Source organism: Toxorhynchites rutilus, chromosome 3 (assembly GCF_029784135.1).
Source record: "Toxorhynchites rutilus septentrionalis strain SRP chromosome 3, ASM2978413v1, whole genome shotgun sequence".
In the NCBI taxonomy this organism is placed as follows: domain Eukaryota; kingdom Metazoa; phylum Arthropoda; class Insecta; order Diptera; family Culicidae; genus Toxorhynchites; species Toxorhynchites rutilus.
The window spans coordinates 324,137,323-324,162,162 of NC_073746.1; the positions used below are offsets into that span (position 1 = coordinate 324,137,323).

General features: G+C 40.3%; 3 protein-coding genes across 3 annotated transcripts in view; 1 reads left to right on the forward strand and 2 right to left on the reverse strand.

Moving 5' to 3' along the window:
- Nucleotides 1-24,840, reverse strand: part of LOC129778096 (uncharacterized) — a 71,301-nt gene that overhangs the window by 19,901 nt on the left and 26,560 nt on the right. The window lies entirely within an intron of this gene.
- LOC129778094 (glycerol kinase) overlaps nt 504-24,840 on the forward strand; it is a 37,990-nt gene continuing 13,653 nt past the window's right edge. The window contains exons 1-9 of the mRNA XM_055784769.1: nt 504-1,239; nt 11,512-11,770; nt 11,950-12,167; nt 12,230-12,556; nt 12,617-12,784; nt 12,854-12,945; nt 23,008-23,121; nt 23,266-23,357; nt 23,490-23,586. Coding sequence (XP_055640744.1) covers nt 1,171-1,239; nt 11,512-11,770; nt 11,950-12,167; nt 12,230-12,556; nt 12,617-12,784; nt 12,854-12,945; nt 23,008-23,121; nt 23,266-23,357; nt 23,490-23,586 — 1,436 coding nt within the window. The 5' untranslated portion in view covers nt 504-1,170. The remainder of the gene's footprint in view (nt 1,240-11,511; nt 11,771-11,949; nt 12,168-12,229; nt 12,557-12,616; nt 12,785-12,853; nt 12,946-23,007; nt 23,122-23,265; nt 23,358-23,489; nt 23,587-24,840) is intronic.
- Nucleotides 17,709-24,840, reverse strand: part of LOC129778095 (zinc finger protein 568-like) — a 76,872-nt gene continuing 69,740 nt past the window's right edge. Inside the window, exon 6 of the mRNA XM_055784772.1 lies at nt 17,709-17,734. Coding sequence (XP_055640747.1) covers nt 17,724-17,734 — 11 coding nt within the window. The 3' untranslated portion in view covers nt 17,709-17,723. The remainder of the gene's footprint in view (nt 17,735-24,840) is intronic.

Consider the following 24,840-nt stretch of genomic DNA (forward strand, 5'->3'; position numbering starts at 1 on the left):
TCCTCACACCTTTTTCTGTGGTATTTTCGCTAGTTCGTCATGCGATTACACCGGCAGCATGAGTGCTCATGCGCACAAACGGCACCTAGGCAGACGACTTAAATGGCAATGGTCCACTAAAATTCCCCAACTTTTGCTCGTTAATATACAGTAGCATGGTGTTTCCAAAGAAAATAATCACAATGATGTTCAACCTCTAATATTTCCAGAAGTGCGGACCAAATGCAAACGCTTCGATGGGTCACGCATCGAGTCTTTTCACTACTCTGTTGAGTGTCCTAGTGCCCTTAGATATGGAATTACATCACGAGTTGGACTCGATGTTGTAGGTTTTGGCACAGTCATTTCACATCGAGCGAGACACGAAGTTGTAGATAAAAGGGTTAAAATTGACAGCTAGTTAAAGTATTCAATTTTCAATTGATAATTTTATTTCACGAACTAAACAAACAGCTACGACGACATCACCCTAACCTCAAAGCAGCGGCACGGTTGTATTGCAGTCATCGCACCAGTTTCAGCGCGACACGCGATAGACTTGGATGATGTTTCCGCCAACAGTTCAGAAAACAAAGTGCACAAAATTTGTGTTGTTTATTCAAAATCAATGAAAGATGCCGTCCTAAAATCAAGGAAGGCTGGTGCCCTTATCACTTATCGGCAACACATCGCGTCGCAATACACCACAGTCAGTAAGCATGCAACTTGACGACACATCGAAAGGAATAAATCGAAACCATCGGTTGCTTGCTACCTTAGTTGCTAATCTGCTTCTAAACGGTTCGGTTCGTTCGAGTGGCAGTGACAGCGAGTGACGGGAAGAGGCTGCTTACCTTCGAGTCGTCTGTGGTTAACAAAAAGTAAAGTGCTGCCATAAAATCCTGCTCCATTCACAGGTGTGCAAAACACATACCACTTTCGCTCCTGCGTACACACCGCGAAGATGAGAATTATGCAACGTGTGTGACACATAGAACGTGGCGCCTCGAAACATCCTTCGCGTGGAGCAGAAAGTGTCTTTCCAATCAGTGGCAAGGTTGTGCACCCACCGCGCGCAGCGAAGATCGTTGACTGGTGACTAATCTTGATGTGTTCTCGGTGTGTGGCTCAGGGAAGCTGCGAGTGATTTGAAATTTGAACGGGGTGCGATACGTGCTAAACACAGTAACCATGGAGTCCACACAGCGCAGTAAGCTGATCGGTGTCATCGACGATGGGACGAATATAGCGCGCTTTGCGGTAGGTTTAGTGGCGCGGTTCGATGTTTGCTTATGCTAAGATTTTTTTTTTGTTTTGTAATTAGAATATGCCAGCATGGCATTTATACGAGATACTGTGAGAAGCTTTCAAGGTTGCATTGAATATTTTGAAATGGATAGTAACCTCGTTAACCCTTTCCCGTACAACATCGCGTCTCACTCGTGGGTACTTGAATAACATAGGGCGCTAGGACGCTCAGCAGGTTACTGAAATCACATGATGTGAGACGTATTAAATAATACGGGAAGGGGTTAAACGACATCACTGAAAAAATGAATCTTATGTAATATTCTCATTAATGAATTTGTTTCATTATGTGGCTCCTATGGCCAAGTGTTTAGTGTCACACATATCGTGATGAGGACTTGGTGTTCGATTCCCGATTTTGAGAGGGTTTTTTCGTCGAAGAAGTATCATTACGTTGAGAAAGTGCTTCTAGGAACAATAGTGCCAACAAAGTAGAAAAAGAGATTAGATTTTAGATTATGAAGACCAAAAAAAGTATTACATTAATTTGAATCAAAATACCATCTAGAGAGCTCCGCTCTATAATTATTACAAAGATAAAAGAATATAAAAGTGATAGATAATCTACAAAAGTATCAGTCGATGAAAGTGCAACATCGAAAATGTATGGTTTCGAAAAGGAAAATATTTCCCAACGTTCCAATACGAACCTTCAAAAGTTCCAATATGAAATTGTTCGATAAAAATCAGGATAGTTTTCCATCTCACTGTTGGGAAGCACTGTACAGTCTGCCCAAAAAATTATTAGAATTCAAGCCCGCTTTGGATGATTTGTGAGATTATTTATATCGCTAAATTGGCACATCCGTACTGAAGCGGAATTTCAGTATGATCTATCTATCTGCCATTTAGTTTGTAGTTTAAACTAGTATTTTATTAGCGATTACAATGGCAAAAAATGAAACATAGATTGTTTCCCGAATTGCACACAAAAGTTCGTGTGGTGAATCGCAGTTTGAAAAACACGTGCGTATGAGTGGTACAGTACATTGAAAAGTGAAGTGTGGAGATTCCGATCCTCTACGATTTTTTTTTGAAACTTGGTACTTATGATAAAAGCTACCCAAAATCACAATTGTCATTATGATATTACCAATTTTAATTACAACTGATTTACGAAAAGGGCGTATTCAAAATCATTGAACTTTCTTCCAAAAAATAGTAACTCAAAATGCAGATGTCTGATTAAAATATGTTGTTTGACAAAGTTATTGGTAAATCAATTAGCTATTTTGGAAAAATAACATTTAGAATACAATGTTTAAAAATCTAACTCAAAAATTGAAGTAAATATTGAAAACTTTTATATCTCGAAACAACCCCGTTCAATATTTTTTTGTGAATTTTTTTTGGAAAGCCCTTCTAATTCAACCAAGGTTGACGTATAGTGGTACCGTGTCGAACTCTCCAAAACTATACATAACATTTCATCATAGGACTAACCGTAAATCACGATGTTCGTGGTTGAAATTCTCCGAAACGGCTTGCTTTCATTTGTATGAACTTATACACAAAAACTTGGTGGGCATGAGAATAGGTCGGCTGAAAAGTTCATAAGGTTGACATCTAGATGGCGCCTCTTGCAAAAATCTACTTGACTATCACAAAGCACCATCTTTCAATGGATACGTGTCGAAATTTGACAGAAATCGGTCGATTGGTTCGTGAGATACAGCATTGAGAGTGAAGCAACTTTTGTTATTGTGAAAAAAATGGAAAAATCCGAATTTCATGTATTGATAAAGCATTGTTTTTTGACGGAAAAAAAATACAGTGCAAACCAAAGCATGGATTGACAAACGCTCCAGCAGAGTCAAAAAGCGAGGTTGTTATGCATTACTAGGGTATGTTGCTTAATTCACTGATTGCTATGATCAAATCACTCCTTCCTTTATTGTCTTCTACACCCAAACTAGCGTTGGCAGAAAACATTTAATCTTTGGCAGAAATGATGCCATTTAGTGTGCAAATGCGCAAATAATGAGCTGTTTTAAAAGCTTAAAAATGGTTTGTATGTATGCGTGCAGCCATCTCTTTTTGTTTTCTTTTCTCATTTCATTTGGGATTGTGCCAAAAAAAAGTCACAGAAGGGTTGTGTCCGAGACACGACCGCATAGTTGATGTAAGATTCCGTTAGGCTATCTGTTGGTTTTGGATATGTTTGAAGAATTACATCGTTAAACCCTTTGATAATGATTGGTGGTCCTGAAAAGAGCCTTTTTGTTTGGTTGTTGGGTATTGTTTGTTCACTCCACCAGTGTTTACCGAGTGAGGGTGACAGAAGGATGGTAAATAGTCGTCGGATATCGCGTATCAGATAAAAAATACCGAAGTGGAACGAGATATGATGAAAATCGCCCTCTGTGATCCGAGATGCCTCCTGTGTTATGTATGGATAAAATAAAGAAAAAAAACTCACCAAGGTAATATAAGATAATTACCAATACCGAACACAATAATCATTTTTTCTCATCAGTAAAAACATAATACTTGATTATAGAGAAAATATATATGAAATAGAAAAGGTAATTTTATTTTATAATTTTTACTTTCTGAGTGTTTATTCAACCCAATGCGAATTTTAATGGGACTAACAACACTTAATACTTAATACACAACAAAACAGACGGCTCAAACCAAACGACTCGTTCTCGAGCCGGAACACACCTTGGTTTTTACTTATGAAAATTGAAATAAATCGTTTCATATATCAAGTCATTTTAAAACAACTGCTACCATACACAATTTTACACTTACACTTGTGCTTTATTTTTCACAGTACACGATCGGTCATTGAAATGAAATTTCACGAAGCAACCAACATTAAAGTTCCAAATTTAAATTTTATTTGCTAGAATTAATCGTATCACTCACCTTACTTGCAATATAAAAATGCCCCCGACTTGCATATACTCGCAATGTCGATTTCCCCCAGGCAGATTTGTTCTCTGGGAATACATTTCGGTAGGAACAAAAGTTCCCCCTACTTTCATGTATTTGCAATGACGTTTTCCCCCAGGCAACTTGGTTTAGATGTCTCTGTTAGGGAATACATCTCGGCGGGAGCAAAAGCTCCCCCTTCTTTTTAGTATTTGCAATGCCGATTTCCCCAGGCAGCTTGGTTTTGATGTCTCTGTTAGGGACCCGTCGCATGTGTCGTCAATTTCGGCCAATCAGAAGTGGGTATTTCCGTTAGGATAGGGGTTGAGACTTTTCAATGGTTCGATAGTTAGTTTCATGACATATATTTTTTTCTTCAATATAAAAATGGAGTGCCGAAATCGATTGACGCGAAAATGTCATCAATCCATCATGAAATGACTGAGCAATAAGCGTTTGAAATTGGACAATTTTCACGATGTGCTCGATTTTCGACATTCAATTTGTACCCCAATATGTTCCCGAAAGACGTAATCATACGTCAAAAAAGTTCATATGACGTCAATGGGGATCGAACCAAGGCCGGCTGGAATGCAAAGCTTTTTTACACGATAGCGTGGTCGTGGCTAATGATGCTTCAGCAGTTGTTCCGCAAATACGTGATAATATTGCACCTGATTATAAAATGCAGTTGGGAAGTGTTTTCTAAGGGTAGTGATATATTCATGTGAAGAAATATGATGAGATTTATAGAAATCGCATCAACCGTTTACACTAGCGTGAACTTCTATAATGAATATATTCATATTTTAGGTGAATTAATTCACCTGAAGTAGAACTGCATCCAACTTTAGTGATTTCTCAGCAGTGAGAAATTCTCAAGCGTTTATATATGCTGAATTTATTCAAGTTATATATACCTCGAATAAGTGTATCATATTTATTCTCACCCGTTTACACCTATTTTCACGTGAATAAATCCATCTATAGCTATAGATCTCCCTAATGTAAACCCGCCATAAGAGTAAAAAAGGAGCGCATGAAGGAGAACAATATCTATCTCGGTCTGGGCCGTGTATATGGCAAAGTATGCGGAAAGCTTATTTGTCTTTTGTTTCGCTCGCTCGTATTAATCTTATATTGCTGTACCATGTATATTATACAAATGCTTATCAGTATTTGTGAGTCATGACATTTTCTGTTATGTTATGTCTCATTTAATGTCAAAAATCGGGATGACAAAACATGAGCTAAAAATCAATTTTGGGTGTAGTTTATGTTTCGCCAGGGTTTTCGTAAACCCATCTGCAGGTTGTTGCTTCTTGTTCACATATTTTCTAGCTTGACTACTCCTTGCTCCATCACATCTCGGATAAAGTGGTATCTGATGTCCAGATGCTTGGTACGGGGATTGCATCCTTAGTTTCGGGCAATACAGATGACGGATTGATTGTCGCATCGGATAGGGATCCCTTGCACACCGAAAATCTGTGACTGAAAGTAGTGCCACCAATGTGCTTCCTGCATTGTGCGGGAAAGCGCAATGTATTCCGCTTCGCACGAGGACAGCGCAACGGTCGGTAGCCGTTTAACGTTCCATGACACAGCTCCTCCCATGAACGTGAAAACGTATCCCGTGGTGGATTTCCTGGTATCCGGCTCTCCTCTCCAATCTGCATCGGTATAGCCAATAAAATTCGTGCCACCCTGGGAATATGTGAGTCGGTTTGATTTTGTTCCTCGCAGATATCGCATGATACGCTGGACAGCGTTCCAGTGGCTTCGTCCAGGATTCGTGGTGAATTGGCTGACTTGATTTACTGCGAAGCTTATATCTGGTCGCGTTGCTTACGCCAGATAGGTGAGACAGCCCACTGCATCCTGGTAAGGAACTTCCTTCATTTCCCGGATCTCTTCCGGCGTTTTCGGTGATATTAATTAATTTCCGCTTTGCCTTGGTGTCGTTGGTATATATCATGAAATCGTCCACGTATTTTTCCACTGTCGATCCTGAAGCACAGGCATGGATCAGCCTTTGACTGCTCCAGTCCGAACTCTTTCAGCATCTTGTCCAGCTGACTGTTCCACACACAGCTCGACTGCTTGAGCCCATACAGTGCCTTTTTTAACCGACATGTTTCGAAGTGCCAGCAAATCCTCGTGGCAGCTCCATGTAAATAACTTCATCCGCCAGACTGCCTTGAAGAAACGCAGTAATAGCATCCATCTGCTCTACATCAAGATTATGTTTAACCGCCAGCACCAGAAGATGGTGGAATGTCGTACCACCGGAGAATACACTCCGTCGTAATCGATTCCTGGCCGCTGCAAACACCTTTTGACGACCAGACGTGTCTTGTACCGCTCGATGTCACCTGTTGGTCCTCGCTTTGTCTTAAAGACCCACTTGTTCCTGATTGACTTTCTTGTCAGCCCGTCATCTTGGAAATCGTTTCTCAGCTTCTCCTAAGCCTCTTTGGCGTCCTTTGCGTCTTGGACTGTAATTTGTCGTCTCCAGGCTCAAACAAATCGTGGCCATCGCGCACATACTGACCTCTTCGTCGATTACCTGACCTTCTCTAGGTGAAACTGCATACCAGGAACCTTCACGAATAAGCGTCATTTTCATCGCGAACGCCCACGTAGAATAATTTTCTCGACCTTTCAGCTTCTCCATGATCGGTATAGCGACCGTGCTGATTCGTCCACTTCCAGCAGTCAGCAGTCCAGCTCCGATTCTAGTAGCCGGTTCTCCAGCTCCGCTTCTAGTGGGCAACTCAGCTCCGCTTCCATCATCGCTGTTCAGCTGCTCCGTCATCTTCAGAAAATTGTATTATTCTAAACTTGACACAACTTGACACTATCTTCGAGCCAGTTCTTCTGGGCCCATAACCTTTTGCAGGGTAAAATAATATACGTCATCAACCTAATCAGATGATCAGAAGAGTAATGAAAATTTTATTTCGATAAACAAATGAGGTTGCTATGCATTGCTAGAGTATGTTGCTTAATGCACTGATTGCTATGATCACAATACATTGAAAGATGGTACTTTGTGATAGTCAAGTAGATTTATGCAAGAGGTGCCATCTAGACGTCAACCTTATGAACTTTTCAGCCGAACTGTTATGTTTGTATGTTTGTAACATGTCTGTAGCGCTGTCTCACATTAATAGAAATTTGACCCCCTTCCTGTTGACTGATTGATCTGAAATTTGGAACACACCTTTATCTCTGCAGTCACAATAAAACTGCGTATTTCATGATCCTGAAAATCCAAGATGGCGGCCGCTACAAAATGGCGGATTACATATTTTCTCAAAACCGCTTTTTCCAAAATAAATCTAGACTTGATCTACCATTATACCCTGTTATGTGTCAAACTGGTATTCATTAATCATTTCCAGTTCGACAGTTGAACTTCCTGCCAGAGGCTAATTCCCTTTTTTTGTTCGTTACAAACCTTTTGACGGTTATGAGTACATATAACAGAAGGCCCTTTTCAGGGCTACTATTTGAAGTTGTGGAGTGAAATGAAAAGAATCACATTCAAAACAAAACAACTGTTCTGAGCAATCACAGTCAGTTAAATTTCTATCCGTGCCCCTAGGATCAGACCCTTCTACTTTTTTTTATAAATACCCTTAGAATTCCGTCAGGACCTGACCCTTTCGAGACGTGAAGCAAAGGTTGCTTTTTTCTGGGTCATTTCTGACGGTTTCGTCAAGGTGCATGCGTCATGGAAAACCATTGCTTTTTAATGTTGTTTTTGACGTGGGACTACGTCTAACCGGAGTATATGGGGATGAAATGAAAACCTAAACACAGATCATGCTGCGAAAAATTAAAGATTTCGAATGCTTATAACTCGAACATTAATAGATCCGAAATATGTCTGCATCAATTGATAGAAAATGTTTCTACGCGTCTATCACATTTAATAAAATGTTATCTTTCATGAGATAAACAGACGGCGCCAGTGGTTGTATGGTTAGCGTAACAGCCTCACAATCCGATCGGCCTGGGTTCAATCCCAGCTGGCGTCGTTGGGATTTTCTGAGGCGAAAAATCTCTGGTTACGTCTTCCTTCGGAGCGGAAGTAAAAGAAGTTGGCCCGGCTCATGAGTTGTTGAGTCTGATAGGTAGGAACAGGTGGAGTCGCCTCCCTGATGTCGGTGATTGGCACTAAAGTGGCGGAAATAGGCCGACGAAAAATAAGCGAAGATAAAAAAAAAAAAATGAGATAAACAATTGAATAACTGCAAAATGTCAAGCGTTATCTAAACTCCCTAACTTCCAAGTTTCGATTGGCCCGTTTTACGGTTTCCCCAACAATTGAATTGAGTGTTAGTACAGAAATCGGTTTTATTTAGTCCCGATATTATTAAATATTTCAAAACTTGAGAGTTTAAGCTTTAAAATCATGTACATCTTATCTTTATGCGTTCATTCTATGTACATAAAAATGTATTTTATTTTTAATAAAAAAATTTTTTTTGGGCAACTCAATAGTTTGATTTTCTATATAATAAAGACTTTTTTTTATACTCAATTGATTATTATTATTATTATTATTGCTTGGAAAAATCTAAACCGAAAATCCGATTCGGTAGTAGTATCGGTTATGGGAAAAACTCCTGAACAATCAATGCAGTGGTTGACGAAATGTGTTTCCACTTCTGCTCCTTCGGGAACAACAGCTTGCCGGGGGTTTAGTGAATTTAAAATGGGCCGTACAAGCAGATGCACCTCGCTCTGGAAGGCCAAAAGAGGCTACGAATCAAGAAATCGTAAAACAAAATAATCGTAAAAAATCGTGAAGTTGCGCAAGCTAGCTGAGACCGTAGGCATTTCAATAGACCGAGTGGGATACATTTTGCACTACATTTTTGGCATGAAAAAACTGTCCGCGCAAAGGGGTTTCGCGTTTGCTGACCGTCCACCAAAAACAGCGGCGCGTCGATGATTCAACAGCCAGGTTGGCGTTTTTGGAGCATAATCGAGTGGACTTCCTTTGACGTTTTGTGACAATGGATGAAACGTGGATCCACTACACACTTCTTAGACTAATAGGCAGTCTTCAGAGTGGCGCTGAGGCATATTTCGAAAACTTAAGGGAATCGAAATGTTGGAAACTCGCTATACCAAGTGTATTGCCCTCGAAGAAAACTATGTTGAGGAATAAATTCAGCTTTGCTCAAAAAACGACTGTTTTCATTAAAAATCGCGGAACTTCCCAGAACCTCCCATCCGAGCTCCCGGAGCTTCTGGCGCGTCGCCAACGAAGTGTGTGGCCTGGCGTTGTCCTGATGGAAGACAATGCGGCCTCTGTTTATCAAAGATGGCCTCTTCTTCATGAGTGCTACCCAGCCTGAGGGCATCCGTATACTAGCACATAGGATTTGACAGCGTCAAACATGTCCGGGTCGCAAATGCAATTTGCGACCACTGTCACTCGCGAGAACTGCCAAACTCTCAAGCTGGTGTAAAACAAGGCACTTAACATACTACCAGGTGGGTCAAAACGTGAAGTGGTTTTCTGCAGCCATTTAAAAAATACACAAAAGTAAATTAAGACGATTGAGCACAATTTGTGGAATATACTGATACTTTATGAAATACTCATTGCTATATTCATTATATTCATTACGTTTTACGCTGCAAGCGTTTCATTTATTGTCTTTGCGTTGAAGGCACCATAATGATTTGCGCCATTTGGAAAACGAAATTAAGGACGAAATTAACACACTTCTAGAACAAAAAATAATGAATGAAAATTTACTTTTCTGTATTCAATATGTATTCTATGTAATAGAGTAATACGTTTCCTCGAAAATTGTGAAATAATATGAAACTGAAATTGTGTTTGATGCTGATTTTATATTATAATGGTGAGTTCATTTTTTCCGCACGCAAAACGCAAATTTTCGAATAAAGCATGAGCAGCAGCTAAATACAACTGAAATTATTGAAATAATGCAGAATTCATTCAAACCCTTTTATTTCACTTAAATTCTTTCAATTTCTTAAGTTGGTTTACATTATAATATAATACTACATTTCAAGTGATCAACCTAGGGTTCTACGTTTTATATTATCATTCAGACCCTTGTGATCATCATGATCATTACATTTCACATAAATTTTTTTTTCAAAAAACAATTCTTTTTTTAGTTAGCGAATGGGCGCACCTTGTTCCATAGATTTGCCTTGAGTTCGCCGAGTAATTTGATAGGTTTGGCAATGACAGCTAAATTTGTAGCACATCTTGACTCGCGGATCATATCCCCTTGCCCGGGGCTTGGTGCTACCTTCAAGCGGTCCAGTTGTTGGCAGTACAGGGCCGAATTGAGCGTTTGGCCATAGGGAAGCAGCTCATAATAGATTATTCCTTGACAATCCCACCAAACACACAGCAGAACCTTCCTGGCCGTTAATGAGGGCTTGGCCACCGTCTGAGCCGCTTTGACCACGACCGGTTGCGCTTCACGTTGTCGTCCCACTTTTCATTGCCAGTCACCATCCGCTTCAGAAACGGGTCGATTTTGTTGCGATTCAGCAGCGATTCACATGCGTCGATACGGTCAAAGATGTATCGTCAACGTGTGTGGCACCCATACATCGAGCTTCTTTGTGAATCCGTGCTTCTTCAAATGGTTAATAACGGTTTGATGACTTATCTCCAGCTCTTGGTCGATGCTACGGCTGCTACTATGCCGGTCTTTCTCGGCTAATTCAGCGATTTTGTCGCAATTTTCGACGACAGGCCTTCCGGAGCGTGGCGCATCTTCGACGACCTCTACACCAGAACGAAAACGTTGAAACCATCGTTGTGCGGTGGAAATGGAAACTGTATCGGGTCCATAAACTGCACAAATTTTATTGGCAGCTTGAGATGCATTTTTGCCTTTGTCATAGTAGTACTGTAAAATATGTCGGATTTTCTCTTTATTTTGCTCCATATTTGCGACACTATAACTCACGAACGACTTAACCAAACAAAACACTGTCAAGGACTATATTATAGCGCGCCAACAACCTTTCCAACAAGCTATAGTATGACTCGATACAATGAATACAACTAGAACTACGCGCTTACAACGACACCTCGCGGAAATACCGCAGGACTTTTTTGACAGCCTAATATCAATGGAAATGTCCCGAATATCCCAAAAACACAAATTTCGACCGAACATTTGGGTAAAATTGAGCGACGACCAAAAACTTACTGAAATTCAACTGTCAAAGAACGCGATTTATCGTTGATGTATTAAGACTTGAACACTCATTCATCGCTGAAAAAATCAACTTTTGAAGCCTTTCAATTCCCTCTCCTCTCCACAGATCTTCAAAGTCCCCGATTTCGAGGAGATCTGCTCGCATCAGCTTAGCATAACACAGATAATTCCTCAAGAAGGCTGGTTCGAGCAGAATCCGGTGGAAATACTGGAAGCGGTGCGGTTGTGTGTGGTGGAGGCCTGCCACCGACTCGAGTTGCTAGACTATCTGGTGCAGGACATTGCCTCGATCGGTATCACCAACCAGCGTGAGACAACCGTCGTGTGGGACAAGCATACCGGCGAGCCGCTCTACAATGCCATCGGTATGAGACTTTGAACCTTCTTCCACCACTTCTCCTCCTCCTCCATTTTCTTCATCGTTTTTGGTCGCTTCAGGCAAGATTACCAAGCTCTATCTCTTATCGCGGGCGCTAGATAACATCGATAGACGAAATTCGCAGAATTCCACCTGTTTTTTCTATCAATTTTATACCGCTTACAGTGTGGAACGATATCAGGACGAACTCCACGGTGGACAAAGTGTTGGCGCGTTTGCCCGAGCAAAATCATAATCACTTCCGGGCGATTTCCGGGCTACCCATTTCGCCGTATTTCTCCGCGCTCAAGCTCAATTGGTTGAAAGAAAAGGTCCCGGCGGTGCGGCGGGCCTGCAGAGAGAAGCGATGTTACGCCGGGACGATTGACAGTTGGTTACTATGGGTGAGTTAAAGGTTATTCAATATTTGGCCAAATATAAAGATTATTGTTGTTGCGCGAAATAGAACCTGACCGGAGCAACCAATGGTGGGGTGTTCGCAACGGATGTTACCAATGCTTCGCGAACGCTGCTCATGAACATCGAAACACTCCACTGGGATCCGCTGCTGATAAAGACATTCTCACTGCACGTTGACATGCTACCGGAGATTCGCAGCTCGTCGGAAATCTACGGGTACATGAAGGACGGATGTGTTCTGGATGGGGTACCAATCAGCGCGATTCTCGGTAATCAACAGGCAAGTTTGGTGGGTCAGCACTGTGTCAGGGAAGGACAAGCAAAAAATACCTACCGGAAAGGGTGCTTTCTACTGTACAATACGGGGACAAGGGTGAGTCGAAGGAGGCGTTATGCTTTGAAGTTTCACACTAACGGAATTGATTTATTCCAGTGCGTACATTCCACCCATGGCCTAGTGACGACGGTCGCATACCAGATGGGACAGGATAAACCCGTGATTTATGCGTTGGAAGGTTCGGTGGCGGTGGCCGGTGTTGCCATGAAGTGGCTCAGAAACAATCTTGGTCTTCTAGACGATATTCCAACGGATTCGGAGAAGGTAGCAACAAGATGCGTGGCAATGAAATGAGTGTGTATCTCACCGGAAAAAAACGTATGCATATTTCAGATTGCCGGAAGTGTGTTCTCAACCGGAGATGTGTACTTCGTACCTGCCTTCACTGGACTCTACGCACCCTATTGGAGGAAAGACGCTCGAGGGTAAGTTGTTATTTCCAGAGTTTAACACCGCAAGATAACGACGATAACGAGTATCTACAATTCACAAGTTCAATTTCGCCATACGGTTCTTAACAGGAGTAGACGTTTCTGCGACGTTATAAATAATGTATTTACCGGCGTAATCTTGTTCCTGGCGGTGCAGATAGCGGGTCTTACGGTTTAGATGAGCATCCAATTATCGGGCCGCTGTTAACATGTTAAACATCATCGAGCAATGCTTGAATGATTATTTCCATGCTGTGAAGCGACGCTTAGCCGACGCAAATAATGACGAAATATGAACGTCACATAGCAAAACAGAGAGGTTGATAAGGTTTTGTCTATTTTAAGATGCGAACGGTAACGGTAACGGTATTGAATTAAAGAGACTTTAAACTCAGAGAGTTCATTCGTCTCTGGAAAGATGCGAAGAGTTGCTGCGGTATTTTTGATCCTTCTCCTGTATGGATTCGTCCACACTATTCTCTATCGCAATGGAGGCGAATGAACTTTGTACTTCAAAGTCACTATAATAGAAAAAAATCAAACAATCTCTATCACAAAACTATATGCGGCTAAGTATAGGCAAACTAGCTTGCTGCCCGCCTTGTACTAATCATAAACCATATATAACAATTCTTGAGAGATGTATGGGTCGTTTCAGACGCACAATTTGACCTCCCAAAGGAGTACCGATCATCAAGTAGCTTTTTTTTAGAGAATAATAATTCGTACCTAGTTCACGCGTCATTAGACGTGTTCCTACTCGAAATGAAAAATATAAAGAATGTTCCTCAATTTTTTTCCTCTAACTGATTATTCAGAAATTCTCAGTCCAAAAATAGAAATTACAATTTTCTGGAAGGTGAGGTAAATTTTGACCTAAATAAATATGAAGACGCGTCCACATTACGCCAATCGGCCTTGGCTGCCCGGTAAAGCCGGCTAAATGTGGACGTACCGCACGGGCTTGCCGACGTGCCGAAAACCGACTCGAATCAAACCGAACCCAACCCGAAACAAGTGGGTCCGGTTCGAGAAAGTCGAACCAAAACAAAACGAGGTAAATTAGCGTTGACGACATAGTGCTTCGTGTGTTCGTGACGGCTTCGTGCATCCGATGGGACTTCGGCTTCGTGCACCCGATGTGGCGTCCACATTACATAACGAACCGAATATGCCGCCTGGTACAGGCCGATCGTCATCATTCGGCATAATGTGGACGCGCCTTGAAAGGTTGTGTGCAAAACACGACCGTATTGTGGACGTAGAACTATGCTATTATTTTATTCCTTTGCTTGTCTATAACATCGGATATTGTTCTAGAATCCTTCGAATTAAAAAAAAAAGTGTATAGTAGAATGCTTTGATCGCCCTGAAAGTTTTTTTTAAATAGAATCAGTTAACGATAATTGGTTGATGATTCATTCTTGCTCTCGCAAGAACAATATACAAGTGCATCATATTGGGAGTACAAATAAGTTTCCAGCCTTTTTTTTTTTTTGAAAAGTTCATCGTTTTATTATAAAAAGAAGAGAAGTCACAGGTTCTCAAAGTACCATCAGTCCATCGCTGGCTACAACCTTCTCCCATCTTTCTGGTAGCATACGGATTCCACGCTGAAAGAAGGACTGGTCTTTTGAGGCAATCCAGTCATTGACCCATTTTTTGGTATCACCATAGGAGGAAAATCGCTGCTCAGTCAGACCATGTGTCATCGACCGGAACAAATGGTAATCGGAGGAAGCGATGTATGGCGAATACGGCGGGTGGGGTAGAATTTTCCATTTGGGCGGGGTTCTGCCAAAACGAATCAAACGCCAAAAACATTATTTTGAGATACTTCAATTTGAAGTTTGGGCTCGCACTAATTGACTGTGTCGAATCAAATCTATAATTTTATCGCTCACGTGTTACAAACAGGATGTCATATATACTCTCTTTCATGCTGTAAGCACACACCTTTCGAAATATAAAAAAAAACAAAATTATGTTTCTGCTAGACACGCAAAACTTCGATTTCTTTGCAGCCAGAGCGAACCAAGTCCATGCTAGCTATTAACATAATATCATTACATAACACATTAGTATTTTGTAACGGCTCTTGACTTATTTCATGAATGGTAGATATATTGACTCACTTTTGCCTCTTGCCTCTTTTGACCTCTTGTCCTTCAGGGCTCGGCTCACACGCATCAATTGCTGTCGGTAACGCTCTCTCGTGATAGTTCTTGTTTGGTTTGAGTAGCTCATAATCAATGACTTCGAGCTGATCCCACCAGATACACATCATAAGCTTGGAACCATGAATATTCGGTTTTGCGGTTGATGTTGATGGTTGCCCTTAACCCAAGGTTCTTTACGCTTAGGGTTGTCGTACCGTATGCACTTTTCGTCACCAGTCACGATTCGGTGCAGGAAACATTTTCTTTTCTGTCGCTGAAGCAGTCGATCGCAAGTGTAAAAGCGCCTTTCAATGGCTCTCGGCTTCAACTCATATGGGACCCAATTGCATTGTTTTTGAATCATTCCGAGTTGCTTCAAAACAGGGGTTCTCCCCTTGGGGTCGAAATTGGATTCTCAGGGGTCGACGTAAATGAAAACTGGGTTTGGGGGTCGACGAGGTCTAAAAATTGACCCCCATTAAATAACACGAGTTCTTGTATTTGTGAGTAATTTGTATTAACATATTTACAGTTCCATTTCATTCTTTGTTTTTGAGAGGCTTCAAACTTTGCAGTTCATTCTCCTCTAAAAAAATTACAATTGAAATTATATTCATATAAATTTACATCTATTTATTTTGTTGAATTTTGATGAGAAAATGATGTCAAGTTTACCCGCTCAATCCTCGGTTGCCAGACTTCCAGACTTTGGTAAGGCATCCAGATATCCAGACCATCCTTTGTCTAGTCCAGACTTTCTGTACTTTGCCCAGATTTTCCCAGATTTAAAAAAAAATCTGCAATCACATTTGACTTTATTGAGTTGATTTGGAAAGCTATTTTTATTGAAACAGTTATTCAAAATGGCATCACTGATTTCACCGCAGGGATTGAGAGGCCAGACTGGGCTGGCTTTCTCAGAGCACCGATGAGCATCCGGTTTCTACAAAGTTTGTAGTAAAGATATAAAGTGTCCTGGGGGATTGAAGGATTTCTTGAAGAATGCTGCGACAGAGAAGCACAAAAGCGACTGCTATGATCACGAATATTCTCGGTGATGGTCAACACGAGGAGCCCATTAGGCATTTGTGATGCAATCCGTTCAGTTTGATTGCCGGCGATTCAAAGAATCTGTCGACGAAATAGTCACTAGTCTTAAGAGCCGTACACTGTTCGTCCGGGGTCAAAAAATTGACACTTTTTGACAGATAAAGTTTGGTTTGAAATTTGTACAAACATTATTTTGTTTGCCACTCTTCAATTATCAACAGCTGCAAACAATGTCAAACATCGAACATGGAAAAAATTCCACTGAAATATTTAAGGTAACCTAACCATGTACCGACAGGTTCGAAGAACAGACCAAAAACATATTTTAGGCATCCAATAATTGAATATTTGCCGTTTTTTGTAGAATATATTTGATCAGTACACGTTCATCAAATTTAATTTGACAAAAAGAGTCAAATATTTGGCTTCGATCAAACAGTGTATGAGCACCTTTAGTAGCCAGAACTAGCTATTGGAAGGATGGTATACTGTTCGTGAATGATTGTTTTATGACCTTATACTTGGGGGTCTCCCACATTGATTGCGCGTTCGCTTAGTAAGCGATCGATCGTGAGTTCAAAATTCAGGGCCCTCATTGACCATGTTTGTGTTGTTACAGAATAACTACGTTCACGCAATAATCACCAGCGATGGCGATCGATCCACGGTCGATATAAGATCGATTCATCCATACAACTGATCTGCTCTGCAAGACACATCGGGCTGCTGTTCTATTAATAACTCAACAATGATCATATCAACTGTCTCCGCTGTCCGGTGGTTTATCTGGATAATGGAAGAACAAAAATAATACTCTAAATGGCTACTGTGTAAATGTACTATATGCAATGGTATAGAATGAATTCTCCTTCGCCGGAAAATAAATCACCTTATACAGATTACCGAAACGGATTCTAGAACGTTGTATGACGAGATGGTTTCGTTGTTCAAGAGGGACAAAATCGCATACCAAATTTATTTGATTGGCTATGGGGCTGATGGAGGAAGGACCATGACTTCACCAGGAAACTCACTTGGCGTTCTGCTTAAAAGAGATTGTCCATTGTTTTTCATTATGAAGTGTATTTGCTATAGTTCTGCCTTATGCTCTTCGTATGCGTGTAAGAATATTCCAGATGAAATTGGGCAAACCAATAGCTGTCTTAGCTGCAGTCCCTTGCGGATTAGTAAGTGTGATGAGATTCAGGAAATTCTTGAATTAAAATCATTGAAATTGCAGCATCTATGCTTTCACTGGAAGCAGTGGTGCAAAGAGTGCTCGACAGATATGAACCACTCCGAATCTACTTTTGATTCGTGAAACATGATAATCATGTTGAGAACACCAAAGTGGTAGACGAATATTTATTTGACATTTTTTTCATACATAAAGTGATTAACAACATGAACAAGCTATTTCAAAGTGAGAGTTCTACCGATTCTTCATTCGAGCATTTCACGACTTTTCCGCACCGTATTGGATATTTTTCACAAATGAGTTGCAAACGCTGATTGATCTGAGATTGGAAAATGTGTAGGTTGGGACAACGGAATCACGATTCATTAGAGGGTACCTAAAAGATGGAAAAATATCTGTTGGTGGCTCAACGAATTAAGGGCTAATGTAATGCATCTACTTCAACTTCAACGACTCGGTTATGATACATCTGACCATGCTGGACCCGTCCAATGTCATCAGAAGAAAACATCAATTCAGTCTATCGCTTACTGACAAGTTTCCTAATCTGGTTCCCAGAGAAATTATTCAGCCAATTGATGAGGAATTCAGAGAACTGCGCAATGTTGATTTTTCAGACTACTCTCCGGATGAACGAACCATTGTAGTCATGTTTTGGGGTATAGTTCTAGCCACAACTACCCGTGAGGTGCAATTAGGAAAATGTATTCCAACTTAAACACACTTTTTTGACCTAGAACTACGTCTTTCAATAAGGGTGCCAAATCAGAAAACAGGTCACGTTTTTATGAAATAAAGTTAACGTTAATAACTACTTTTGCCGCGAACGGATTTTGGCGATTCACATACTAAACGAATCGGAAATTCCGTAAGATTTGTTTAATATGCTATACATTAGAATCCCCTGGTTTGTAAATGGTTAAAATTCATGAAAACTTGAGGCGTTTCCATTTTCCCATACATTTCTTGTGTGCATTTGTGTGCTTTCCCGAACATAGCTGTCAATAACGAGCAACTTATCGACGACCAACGAAGGGGAAATCGTAGGATTTAAAGTCTCCGTGAACAAAGGAAAAGTAGAAGAATGAAGGGGAATACTTGCCTAGAGTATAAACAGTGGATCTCGCTGAGGCAAACTTTCATTCGGTATCGGACTGTTGAGCAATCTGGTTTGCTTTCGCTGCGCTTCGATCTAAGATTGGACCCCACCAGTGGTAATCCTACTTGGATATCGTCGTGTGGTGTTTTCAGTTCATTTTTCGCGTTATTCGTATCGTGTGTTTTTCTTTTCGCGTCTTAAATTGGACGCTTCGCGTAGTGTGTGATGAACAAGAAGAAGTGGAAGGCAGGCTCGAGCCCTGCAAAAAATTAATGCATTGCCAGGGGCAATAAAATTTCGAGGCAAGCGTCATCGAATGATGCACGCGATGTTGGTGCAGTGAAAAGCGCTCGCACTAAACCGAGACTTCGCGAGTGTGACACCGCATCGAACAACAGCGAAGTAGGCGATTTCGGCGCGTCGGTCGAAAATGTAAACGCCGTTACCCAGGCAGCAACCAAAATCAAGCTCCCCCCGCTGGTGGTGAAGGCGGTCGCTCTTGACAAACTCATCAGCGAATTTGCATCGATGGGTGTTACAGCAGAGTACAAGCTGTGTGGCATAATTCAGTCTTTTCCAAGCAGTTAACATTGTTTGTTTTCCGTCATCATAAGTGTTTCGTTGGTCACAGCATTATAGAATACTATCCGAAGGTATAAACAAGTGAATTATATAAAATAACAGCGTAGTTCTACGTCAACAATGCGGTCGTATCTTGGACACAACCTCCTATAATTTTTTTTTATTGAAGAAACTGCATGAACTTCCACAGTAGATCTTAAATAGAACGCTTAAAGTGAAAAACTTATCAATTTGATGTATGTTCAACGAATTTAAACAGATTTTTTGCCGGCGCCTTGAAATTGCGGTTTTTTTACATAAAAATGATTCCCAAATTAATATCGTACATTTTTAGAAGCCCAAAAAAATGGAAGTATTGCCAGATGCTTTAAGAAGTCTCTGGTTAAGCAAAAAATTCAAATAATATTCCAAGTGCAGCAAAAAAAAATTTCTTTGGGTGGCAATATAGTTGTTACGGCCTTATAACAGGATAACCAACCGAAAAGTCTTTAAATTAATAAGAATTTTGTATGAATAACACAAAAACTAGAGATAGATTTTTGTTTTAAAAAATGGCTATAGGGGTCTAAGGTATCACTAAATTCTGGAAAAGGGGTCTATTGCCCAAAATAGTTTGAGAATCCCTGCTTTCAACGATACGAGATTGCTTGTTGTGTTACTCCCAACATTTCTGCAAGTTCTTCTTGTGTCTGGCATGGATCTTCATCGAGTAATTTCTCCAATTCCTCATCTTCGATTTTTTTTTGGTGCACCGGGGCGCTCCTAATCTTCGAGGTCAAAATTACCATTTTTGAATCGGTGAAACCAAGCTCTGCATATTGGTTCCGACAGAGAATCCGATGTGTCTCAGCTGCTGTCTTCTTTTGTTTGCAGCAATGCAAAAGAATTCCCCGCAAAAACGACTTTTTTGGAACGAAATTTTCCATTTTTGGAGTGATGGGAGAATTGACTTCGAAGTCAAAACAACATTTTTGATAGGATCGTGATTGTTTAGGGGAGGTGGGGGTAAAACGGACATGTTGAGAAGAACTTCAGCTATATCTTTGGAAACTCATGTTTTCCAAAACTTTGATGCAGCTTCTTGCAATTCAATATACTGTTTCTCTGCCTAATGGGCCAAATATTTTACAAAAAAGTGATTTTCAATGTTTTTTACTGAAATTAAACAGACCGAAAAGTACAACTTTTTTTTCGATGCGGGTAATATGGACATATAGTGGGGGTAATATGGACAGGTTTGTAACATATGGAGCGTAGAGGTTTATCGATCGTGAGAGGAATAATTTCATTCAACCAAGGTCTGAACTCATCACGAATGTCCATTGAATGATAAAAAAAAAATCGAAATCATCCACCTAGAAGATATATCGTGCTTTTCAGCAGTATAAACGAACAGACCCTCAATTATTTAGCTTTTGGTTTCAGTCAGCTTCTAAACAGTCCACATTTGGCGATTTGATTTCCATTCATAGACGCAGGGCATTCCTCAGGAACAGATTAAACAGACTTTTCACAGTCCATCTCACTCCCACTGGCAACTGTCCGTTTTACCCCATCAGTTTTTTTTTCTCTATTATAGTGACTTTCAACACATTTCGGCTGGTTCGTCACTTACCCCATCAGTACAATTATTTCAATTATTTGAATTTTCCTCACAATTGAATTTACTTTTCCGTACATACTTAATATCGCTTCTCTGTTAACTCACAAACCGAAATATAACCATCCTCGAATTGAATTTTGATATTAAACCACTCAAAATGCTTAATATCGAAGCAGCTAAAACTACATCCACACGCGGAATCATGTATGATTTTCGGTTTTTGTTTCCCTTTTCCACTTTTAATCAGTATTCATTGCCGTAGGGTGACTTAAATATTTTAGAATAACATGTAGAAGATGTTCTTATTAACAGAAATCTGAAATTCGAAATGTAACTATACAAATCAATCACCTGTCTAATTAACTCCACTATCCGTATCACCCGCAGTTCCCCTACGTTGTGCACAAGATTATTCAGGCCAAATTGAAGCTTTTGTTCAATCGTTGATGTTTACCTGAATAAAACGCTAGTTAAACGTTTTGTTGGTGCTTAAATTTTCGTTTGTTCAACCACTCATGAAAAAGCTGAACAGACGCAATTTAAGCCTGAAATATAACTCATATTCGACTATTCACACTTTGCCCAACAGTAACGATCGAGTATTGGCTGGAATAGAACTATTCAGATGAATAATGGTCGAGCAATAGCATTAAGTGCTTAATGAGACGAACTAATGTGTTCCTTTTACTGCATGAAAAACACATTTATTTGAACAGTAAAATGAATTCATACATTATTCAAAGTATTGGCCAGCGCTAGCCATTACATTTTCCTATCTTTCGGGCAATTTACGCACTTCGTCGCGAAAGAAACGTTCATTTTTTGAAGTCAATAATGCATCCAGCTAAATTTTGATACTCTGCTTGTTTTGAAGTGAAGCGTATTCCGCTCAAAGCGTTGTGTATCGATCGAAACAAATGTTAGTCGGAAGGGGCAAGATCTGAGTTTAAAGGTTGGTGGACAAAAGTTTCTCATCCGCTATTTTCAAATAGTTTTTAATTCGAACAGCAACATGGAGCAGAGCGTTGTCATCATAAAATATAATCGACTCGTGTTGGATGTATCCTGCGGCTTTGAGTTGGTTTGAAATATCTCGACCAGTTACTTCCAATGATATTACAAGCTCAGTTTGCGTTTGACACGAATCTAGAAACCATTGGCTCGTAGTCCTTAATATGAAGTCATTTGTATTGTAGTTCTTATTTTAATGTGAAATAATCTCAGTGCAAATGAACTCTATCTACAAACGTGAAAAATTGATTAGATGATAGCTACGTCAGCTTGATGAGTTCTTGAAATTGTTTTGCAGTGTTCGATTCGTGTTAACTGCGAACCAAACGCTGAGAATTTATTCAAGGAAATATCACCAATGCCATCATTTCTCCTCATTCTGATGTCCTCCAAAGTACACACTCATCCGGCGGGTTCATCTCAATATAAACAACAACAGCCATAATTCGCAGGGTGAGTGCGAAATCAGAAGAGGTCGACCACGTTTGCGACATTATGTGTGTCTCGTACAAATTGATAACAGTGTTCTCTGTGGTCACCGCAGGATTGCAATGAAACGGATGACGTCTATGGTGTTTAAAATTTTCCATCTGCTTGGGATGGACTTTAAACGTGTTCCCGATTTGGTGTTTTTTTGCCATTCTTCTTTACTACTAATCATTTGTTTACATTGTTATCAATAATTGACGCTTCTCATAGTTTTGCACAAATGACGTAAAATATTCAGAGATTGAGGCCTGTCTTTCCGTTCGGCGATTGTGATTGGCTAGACCTGTTTTTTCGATCGCGTTTGCTCATAGCGCTTCACGCTTCCATCCAGATAATCATCAGATCTTGGGAAGTTTGTAGTAGCATTCGTGCTGTCGAGAAAGTAGGTCTTTCAAAACAAAAAAGGTGAAATTCCCAACGTTTTGGGAATCGGAAAATCCCCGCAAAGCGATCGGCAAACCACAAAGTATACAGGTACATCAATGTGTTCACGATCAGCGCGCTGTATCATAGACAAATTTGTTTGGTGAGAGAAAAACGTGCTTCCTAAGTGCTGTGACCGGACGCACCGCTTGGTGCAATTTTCTACAATGTCAATGGCAAATCTAGTCCACAGACAAGCAGACAGGTTGTTCAAAAAACGCCATCTCTAACGAAACGATCGATTGAATAGCTGCAACTGTCTGTGGTAACAGACTGTTGCATCTCGTGAAGTCGTGTCTACGTCTAGTCTCGAGGGTGTGCATCTAATTGCAGCAGCACATTCAATCACGATCATTATTTTTGTTTTCTAGAAATCAGCCACGGTTCAAACGTGATCATGACGCTATCTTAAAAAGGTTTTTTTTTCTCGCTTCGTTTGCAGCATTATCTGCGGGCTCACCAGTTTCACGACCAAACATCACATCATTCGGGCTGCACTAGAGGCGGTTTGCTTTCAGACGCGTGACATTCTCGAAGCGATGAAGAAAGACTGTGGGTGAGTTTGATAATCGGACTTATCTGCTCAAATAAACCATCCGGGCCACAGTAATTGACACTAATGTTATTGACATATTTTCCCCCTTTATCGTTTTATGAATACCCGACCCACCTCGCAAATTAACGGATGCCGACTGATTAGCATTAACCTCAACAAGCTGCACGTGGACGGCATCATGAGCAACAACTCGCTGCTCATGCAACTGCAGGCGGATCTGGGTGGTATTCCAGTGTGTAAGTATTGAAATCAGAAATGAGTTAGCACCCTATCCGTTCAACCCTGGATGCTTCTGCTGCAAATCAGGAGATCACCTTCGATAACGAGATATTTTTCTTCCTTCCTATTTCCTGCTTTTTGCGCTGCAGTAAAGACGGAAGTTTGCGATCCGGCAGCGCTCGGTACAGCGATGGCAGCAGCGCAAGCGAAAGGTATCGATCTGTACAACATGGATCCGGACAGCCGGTGAGTAGTAGTTCTGTAGATGAATCAGTGGAGTGGTGTGTCTCGAAAATCATCAATTATAATTTTTTTATAAGATGTCAAATCTTTGTTCCGTATATTGATACTTTTGCAAATACCGAACCTAGAATTTGTCTCAAATTCTGCATCGAAAATGTAATTTTATGTGTCAAATCGCTGACGGGTTATAGTGAATCAACTTTATGAAAAAACCGAGCATGTGAGCGGTTTAGTGCATTCAATGGTGTTCGAGATGTTATGAAAGATTTGCCTCCGTTTGAGCATCAACGTTTCCAGCTGAACTTAAATTTGGTAAAGTAAAGGTGGTGGAGACGGAAAATCTATATTTAAGGCTTGAAACACCATTTAGAATTCGGAATCACCAGTTGTATCTCGAAATTGGTGAAACGTACAAAAAATATTTTTGTATCAAAATGGATGTTATTTATAGTTCTTTAAAAAATATTGAAAAAAATATTCTATCACAGTTTCGTACTTTTTTTCAGATACCATCCATCAAAGTTTGCACTCTACGATCTCTTCATGTCTATAGCAACACGGCCCACTTTAGCGCCCTTCTTCAATTTTCGCTTAAAAATTACCCAATATTTTTCAATTCGGCATAATTGAGGGCAATTGGGAGGATCTGGCCACAACTTCACCGGATCTTTGTGAGCCTTAAGGCAGTATTCTAGCATAGAAAATTGAAAAAAAACAAAGTTTTTTTGTTCATATTTCTGAAGTTCAGGCATTCAAGAATGTACCCTAGAGATAACTTTTCGAAAGTCCGAAAGCATCGTGTTAGAGTCATTTTAGTGATACGGTATCTAACCAGGCACGGCCATCGGCTTCAAACGCGTTTTTCTCGAAACTAGTTTTTTTCAACCTGACGTACACGATATCTCAAGTTCTACTGAACCAATTCATGTCGAATTTATATGAATAAAATCTCTATGCGTCTCTCTTTTGCATCAACTAATCAAACATAATAATTTTTGAATTTTAATGTTTTAAAAAAATCTGAAACGTAAGAAAAAACGTTCTAAACCGCATTTTTCATTCAAACGGCCGTCATTTTGTAAAAAAAAACATGTTTTTAACTTGTCCGAAGTTCATGCGATAGCGGCGTCTTTACTGATTCAGAATCTGTTCGATTTTTTGTTTCAGATAATCAGAAGGGCTGGAATCGTGTATGCCATGGCACAACTTTTTTTCGAACACCCTTACTTCATCAACTTGTACTTATTCTAATTATGA